This window comes from Globicephala melas, chromosome 18 (assembly GCF_963455315.2).
Source record: "Globicephala melas chromosome 18, mGloMel1.2, whole genome shotgun sequence".
Classification (NCBI taxonomy): Eukaryota; Metazoa; Chordata; class Mammalia; order Artiodactyla; family Delphinidae; genus Globicephala; species Globicephala melas.
In genome coordinates this window covers 8,608,553-8,616,589 of record NC_083331.1, presented here as the reverse complement: position 1 = coordinate 8,616,589, position 8,037 = coordinate 8,608,553, and the positions used below count along the sequence as shown (strand labels likewise).

At 40.5% G+C, this 8,037-nt stretch overlaps 1 protein-coding gene across 1 annotated transcript; it reads left to right on the top strand.

Annotated features, from left to right (window-relative positions):
• Nucleotides 1-6,808, top strand: ZAR1L (zygote arrest 1 like). Its single transcript, XM_030882553.2, has 4 exons — nucleotides 1-675; nucleotides 1,176-1,268; nucleotides 3,072-3,146; nucleotides 6,665-6,808. Exons 1-4 carry the CDS (start codon nucleotides 16-18, stop codon nucleotides 6,806-6,808), a joined length of 972 nt encoding a protein of 323 aa, XP_030738413.2. The 5' UTR covers nucleotides 1-15.
• Nucleotides 6,809-8,037: the final 1,229 nt, after the last annotated feature.

Here is an 8,037-nt window from a genome sequence, read left to right as displayed (position 1 = left end):
GCGCACTGCGGCCGGATGGAGCGCTTGGTCCGTGTGCCCTACAGCTTGTACCCGGGCTATGGGAACACGCTGTCTTTGGGCCAGCCTGGACTTTCTGAGCACAAACAGCCCGACTGGAGGCACAACAACGGTCCCCCCGCTTTCCTGGCCAGGCCGGGGCTGCTGGTGCCCTCCAACGCCTCCGACTACTGCGTGGACCCTTACAAGAGGGCCCAGCTTAAGGCCATTCTCTCCCAGATGAACCCCAGCCTGAGCCTGCGTCTGTGCAAGGCCGACACCAAGGAGGTGGGCGTGCAGGTGAACCCCCGGGTGGACAAGTCCGTGCAATGCTCACTGGGGCCTCGCACCTTGCACAGCCGCTCCCCCTGGGGCAGCACGGGGTACAAGGCGCCCCTGTCAGCCTGGGAAGTCTATTCGCCAGTGATGGGCCGCAGGGGCCTGGTGCGGCTGCAGAAGGATGGGGAAGACGAGGAGAGGAAGGCGCTTTCGGGTCCTCCCGAGGCCAGCCAGCCGCCGCCGCTGCCGCCACCAACACCAAGGTCGGAAGAGAACCAGCGGGAGGAACTCCGGCAACAGGAAGAGTTGGGGGAGGAAGATGCCTCAAGTCCTCGGGAAAGGAAGAGCAAGCAAGCTCAGGGAGACGCCAGCGAGCCGCTCCGGAAGCCCAACTTCCAGGTGAGCTTTCTTTTCCCTCACCTCAGCCCTCTTTCCTTTTTTTCCATTTCTGGTGCAACGAGAGCAGAATCTTCTCTGCAAACATATATTTTACATGTCTTATGTGTATGTGTGTGTGTTTAATTTTTTGGTAAAATGGGGTGCCAACTTTAAGCCTATGAAAGCCCAAAGTTTGGGAACCATAGCTATTGGAAATGAGACAAAGAAGGGTTTCAGGTTTGTGAAATCTGTGATCAGATCTTCATTTTGTGCAGGTGGTGCTAATGGCCTTGGGGAAAATAGATTGGAAAAGCGTGAGAGCAGCTAGAAGCGTCCCAGAGTAATCAATCCTTGAGAGCTGAGTTCACGTAGTGACCTTGAGAATAGCTATGAATGAGATTAAGGAGGCTTCTTGTTGTTTCTTATACAAAGCCACAAGGATAGAAGGATCTGGCTTTTTATCCGCACCCCCCCTCCCCACCACCCCAAGATAGTAAAGGACTTTTCCTCCTTATTTGCAGTTTTTAGAACCAAAATATGGCTATTTTCACTGTAAAGATTGTAAGACCAGATGGGAGAGTGCTTATGTGTGGTGCATTTCTGGAACTAATAAGGTAAGTAAAAGTGAGTGGGACAAGGGAGAGCATGGGCGGGCACAGGTGCTGCATGGAGGAAGAACATGTTTCCTAATGGAGCATGACTAGAATGCTGTCTCGGTCATCTTGGCAGCGTCTGTGCCAGGCACATAACAGGTGTTCAGTAAATGTTTGGATTGAACTGAATTGGGCTGTCCACAAGAGCTCTTGAGCTCCTGAACCCTGGTGTTATATTTGGTTTGGTAGTTGCACCAGACAAAATGTCAGGTTATTTAAATGAACTCTTGCTCTTGTATACATTGGGACTTGCTATAATCTTTTTTTTTTTTTTTTTTTGTATGCGGGCCTCTCACTGTTCTGACCTCTCCCGTTGTGGAGTACAGGCTCCGAACGCACAGGCTCAGGGGCCATGGTTCACGGGCCCAGCCACTCCGCGGCATGTGGGATCTTCCCGGACCGGGGCACGAACCCATGTCCCCTGCATCGGCAGGCAGACTCTCAACCACTGCGCCACCGGGGAAGCCCTATAATCATTTTTTAGTTGGTATATTGTAACAAGTTTGGGCCTTAGCTCTAGAAAATTTCCACTGTCTGTCCACAAGGTGGGGCAATGAGAGAAATAATTTATTGTAAAGTTAACCTTGAGAGACTTGGTTATTTAGACTCCCCGCCTTAATTTGAATTAGTTGTCAACATATTTAGGCTGGGAAAGATTCCACATTTTGCATTTCCAGATTTTCCTGAACCATCAGACTCTGGTCATTAAACGCTCTCAGTTTGAGAGCAGTAGGCTGGACTTGAGCAGCTTCTGTCTCCTTTCACTGGGCATGTGGCCTTTATTTCACAGCAGTCTGCATCTCGTGTCTCTCATTCACCTCTACAAGCATTTGAGTTTGAGGCCCCTGTGCTGTTGCATTTTAGATACTGCTTTTCCTTCTTAAGGACTGTAGAGGGAGAGGGTAAGGAGGCATGCTACCACCTGAATGAAAACTTGGTTGTTTTTTGTTGTTGTTGTTGTTGTTTTTAACCCTAGCCATTTACTAGAACCTGGAGGCGAATAGATTTTTAAACTAAACTAAAATTACTTTCCTTCTCTTGCCAGAAAAGAAACAGTGGGTTTAATTCAAACACTGGTGACACTAGGAAAAAAAGAACGAGACATAGAACTCATCCTGGAGAAATTTGATAGGAATGATGCAGACAAAATGAGATTTGGTGGTATATGCATTGGCACCCGTGGCATGGAAGTGGTACAGAAATGATATAGGAGGGGGACGATTAACCCTGTCAGAGGGAAGGCATCCTGATGTCCAAGCAGGATTTTAAAGGTTTATAAATAGGAGTTCACCAAGTGAGGAAGGGAGAGAAAGTGCACAAGAAAATGCACAAAGCCTGGAAACCACGTGTGTTGGTGGGTAACTATAAGTAATTTAAATTTCAAATTGAGAAATACTGAAAAAAATGAAAAAGTAGGGGCAAATAGACCAGGACAGAAGGAGCAAGTCAAGGGTTCTGCCTGCACAATGAATAAAGTTACCATAGCTACTTCTCACTGAAGACTTTTACTGTGGTACTTTGTGTACATTATTGGGTAGTTGTCAGAATTATAGAAAAAGGAAGTGGTATTGTCTCAATTTTACAGGTAAGGAAAATGAGGTTCAAATAATAAGAAAAAGTGACTGATAGCACTAGAAGAGCTTAAGACTTCAGCATAGAGGTTGGGCAAAAGCAAGCTGCAAGGTGAAGGAATGGATTACTTAAATTAAGATCTGGGAGCCTAGAGTACCTATAAACTTGTATAAAAGACAAATTTCTCTTTAGGTTTATTTCAAACAACTCTGTTGCAAATGCCAAAAGAGTTTTAACCCTTATCGAGTAGAAGCAATCCAATGCCAGGTAAGCAAATAGAATATTTCCATCGTATCTATAATGTTTTTATTCTTAAGCATGAAGCTTCTGTGGCAAAATGTTAGGATTTGATAGACTTAGATATCTGTACAGGAGTGTTAGGTTTTCTGTATGTTTGAATTTTTATAATATTTTAGAAAAAACATTAATTCTACGTTTTTTGGCGGGGGGAAGGGGAAGATTTACTCTTAAGTTGCCTTATGTGGTGTGTTTATGTATGTGGTGTGTTTTTCCTCAAACACCCTGTGTATAGTCTGCATGTAATAATTTAACAGGTAACCTTTATTAAGCTTTTACTATGTGCCAAACTTGAGGCCAAGTGCTTTTCATTATCTCCTGTAATCTAACCTTTGAGGTAGATGTTATTCCCATGATACAGACCAGAAAGCTAAAGTTCAATAAGAAAATAACTTGCCCAAGGTTGGACAGATAGTATTAGAGTTGTGATCAGATTCCATGGTGTCCCCAAGGTCTAGGATGTCACAGAATTCGATGAGCTCTTACATAAAACAGCTTGCAGGAGATATCTTTTGAAGCTTTTCAGAAAAGTGTGACATAGTTGATTTTCATAATCAAGAATTTTTTTTATCCTAAATCCTTCACTTACTTAACATTTTTATACTACTAAGAAATAAATAACTTAAAAAACTAGTCTAATCGTTTATAAATTATTTATCTTTAGATTTTCTAGTCTGACATTCTCATTTAGTCTGTTTACTATAATTACTTTGGATTTAAATATATTTTCTTACTATTATACTCCTTTTTCTTGTGTTCACTTGAATTGATTTTTTAAAACCTCCCCCATTATCTTGGCAGTTATTCATTCTTTAATGTTCTTCTTTAATGTTCATCATACAGCATGATTCTTTAACAACTTATGTAGACGTTGATAAGTCAATCTCACCTCTCCTTGACAATGCAGTGACCTTAGGTCACACTAATTCCTTATCACTTCATCCAAACTTCTTTGCTGCTATTGTTGTATGTTATTTTTAAACTTTAAAAGACATTATTTGTTATAGTCATAATTAATTTAGCTTTAGCTACATATTTACCCTTTCTGCTGCTCTCAGGTCCTTTTTGTATCTGGGACCACTTTCCTTATACCTGAAGAACACATTTTAATATTTCCTGTAATGCAGATCTGAAGGTGACACATTTTATTTTGTCTAGATAGCTTTTCTAAAGGATATTTTTGCTGAATATAAAATTTTTAGGTTGGCAGTAGTTTCTTTCTGCCTCTTAAGGATCTGACCTTCATTGTTTCTGTAAAGTTGGCTATTGGTCTTATTGCAGCTCCTTTGAAGTAATATATCTCACTTTCTCACCTTCTTAAGTCTGTTTGCTTTTAAGATATTTCTCTCTGCTTTGGTTTTCAACAGTTTTACAATTTATGCCCAATTGTAGTTTCTTTGTATTTATCCTGCTTACAATTCATAGTGTTTCTTGAATCTGTAGCTTGAAGACTTTTATCACTCTTGGAAAATTATCAACCATTATCTTTAAAATATTACTTCTACCTCCATTCTCTCTTTCTTCTAATTACTCATATTGGACCTTTCACCATATCCCTTATCTCTTTTATGCTCTTTTCTGTATTTCCTAAGCTTTTGTCTCTCTTTGCTTCCGTTTGGATAGCAACTACTAAACTATCTTCCATTTCTCTAATTTTTCCTTCTGCTCTTTCCAATCTGCTGTCAAACCTACCTATTCAGTTATAGATTTCAGTTACTGTGTTTTTCAGTACTAGAATTTTTATGTCTTTTTAAGTGACGTCCAGTTCTTTGTTGGAAATATCAGTCTCTTTGAACATATTAAGCATCATTTTCTTAAAATCCATACCATAAAACTCCATTAATTTGATCCTCTATGGTTCTGTTGCTATCCTCTTCACGTTCCTTGGTTTTCGAGTATGTTGTTCTGTCTCCTTATATACCTGGTTACTTTTGAGTGCTATATATTGTATATGAAAAATTATAGTGATAATTTGAGGCCTAGGATAGTATTGTTTTTCACAGAAGACTTGTCTGCTTCTGTTGGGCAGATGGGGACACTAGCAATTTCAGATTACTATTTTCCAATCATAGGAGTTCACCAAGTTTTGAAACTGGGCTTCAGCAGTTGAAGGCTGGTCAATTTTGGGTTCATTCTTATTCTTAGGGTGTAGCCTTTCAGGGCCCTTCAGGGTCCCAGCACAAAACCTGAATTGTTTACCAGGTCTCTCCTACTTTGACATATTTAAGATTATCCCTCAGCCTCATCAACTTGTTAAACTCATTTTCAGCTTCCTGTTGTCTTTCACCTCTTACAGAATTACCTTTAGAGAGAAAATAGTCCCAAATGTCAAGCTCATCTCTATTTCTGGGCTTCCTCCTCTGATACTTTGGTATCTCTCCAGTGCCTTCAAGTAGTTCTTGTTTTTAATTATTATCTTCTCTGCTCAGCTTTTCTTGTTGTCCTAAGTAGGAGATTTGGTCAAAACTACCTAATCCACCATTACTAAAACCAGAAACCTACCTTTAGACTAAATCCTGATTTTTTTTTTAACTAAAAAAATTTGTTTTGAATTAAGCCTTTTCTTCCTTATAAAGGTGATATGAGAATTAAGTGAATTTATATAAAGTGCTTGGAGCAGTACCTAGAGTAAACAACATGTGAGTATTGCTATTAGAATTTTCTTAAGGATGCATACTCATCAACGGGAGAGTGGAAGATGTAAGTGCAGTACAACATTTGATAAATCATATCTGAGACACTCATTTGGAAAATAAAACTGCCTTTTTCACAATATAAAAGGTAAAACTTTACTTATTCTTTTTGGCTATGAACATATGCAGAAAATTGAGCAGTGATTATAAATTTTCAAAGATTAGCAGGGTTGGGAAGGTGGACCAGGGTAGTATACCACTCTCCATGGGGTGTGTTTTTTATTTATCAGAAGACAGAATAGGATAATGGTTAAAAATTCCTCAAATTCCAGCAGAGATTAGGCATGACTGGAAGGAAAATATTTAGCTTCCTCTAGAACACCCCTCCCTCCAGTTGTGACAAGCAAAAATCTCTCCAGGTATTTCCAAATGTCTGCTGGTAGGTAAAATACTACTGGTTGAGAATCACTGCTCTAGTATTTTTTAAATGTTCCAGTCTAGGTAATCAAATCACTTAATACCCACTGCTCACTCCCACCTGGCTACAAATGTAGAAACCTGTATAATGAAGAGACTCTACAAAACTCTAACTTTTAAACCTTTTCTCTTGTATCTTCTGGACTGGCTCATCAATGTTCTCTTAAATATCGTCTGATCATTCATTTTGAAAAATGCATGACATTTAGTGGGCTGTGAGTGGTTTTGTACAACTTGGTCTTGGACTTCTCATAGGATTCAAAGGAGGAGAAAGATATCAGGGATAGGGCTGGTGGGGAAAAGTATTTTCATTTGAAGACTACATTTGAAGAACTAATTTGATCATTTAGTCCCCAAACTGTTGCTTCTTTTCAAAAGACCTGTTCAAAGTCTCGTTGTTCCTGTCTTCAAAAGAAAAGACACATCGATCTAAGGAGGCCTCATCGGCAGGAGCTGTGTGGCCGCTGCAAAGACAAGAGATTCTCCTGTGGCAATATTTACAGCTTTAAATGCATCATGTGACAGGCAGCATGCTTCATACGGGACACCTGAACTCTTCTTGTAATTTACCGTATAGTTCCTCTTTTGCACCTTGGCTCTGACCTGGTATTGGAAAATGGTTTAGGCTTTTGTACTTTTTGTAGGTGGTATGACAATTGTCGATGTGAATAGAATAAAATAAATGCATGTAAAATAGACCATGAAGACACATTAATTGGTGATCCGGGGTAAAAACATCACTAAAACATTGGGAGAATGGTAGATCCTATCACTAATATGAATGGAACAATGAAGAGGAACAACAGTCATTCATTTGACAAACTTGTACACTGGGTGTTCTAAGTGCTAGGAATATAGAGACAATCAGGAGCAAGGTCCTTGCCTTCAAGTGTACCTAATCATTATAGCAAATGCTTAAATAGTACTTAGTATATGCCGGGCATTGATGTTACTCATCACAGCACTCTTATTATACTCCTTTTTAACAGATGAGGAGAGAGAGCCACAGGGAGGTTACAGGGTAAAGCCAGAATTTGAACCTAGGTAGACTAGTCCATTCTCCACGGCTTTAGATTTACTTAGATTTTTTCTTAGATTCAGATGTGTTAAGTGCAATGAAGGAAACGGGGCTATAATAGAGTGACTCTTTTATAAAGAGTTGTTGAAAAGAGGTGACATGAGAATTGAGACCTGCCGGATGAGGGGGAGCTGGGAGAAAGGAAGCTGAATTTGATCCAACAGAACAGCAAGAGCAAAGACCCTGGGGGTGGGCTGGGACATGTACTTGGTATGTTTGAGGAACAAGAGCCCCTGAGGCTCAAGTCAGGCATAGGCTGGAGAAGGCAGGGCTCAGGTCAAGCGTATGGCAGCCCATGAAAGGGTTTAAACAAGGCACTGACAACAGATTCTTTCTATAAAAAACTTACTGCTATGAGAGAATACCAGGTAGAGTGGAAGGAGGGAGACCAATTAGGAGATTAATGAATGCACGAGCAAAATGATGGCTTGGAAAAGAGTGGGTGGCCATGGAGATAGAGAGAAATACATGAATTCCAGATAGTGTTTGAAAATGTAATGCACAGGGTTAGGAGTGGGTGATGGTGAAATAAATGATGACTTTTAGATTTCTTTGAGCTCTGGGTTGGGTGGAACTGAGGGGTATAACAGGAACATTCTGGACTCAAATTACCTAACTTCAAATCCTCGGTGTGATACTTAGGAGATGTATGATTGTGGGCAAGTTACTTATG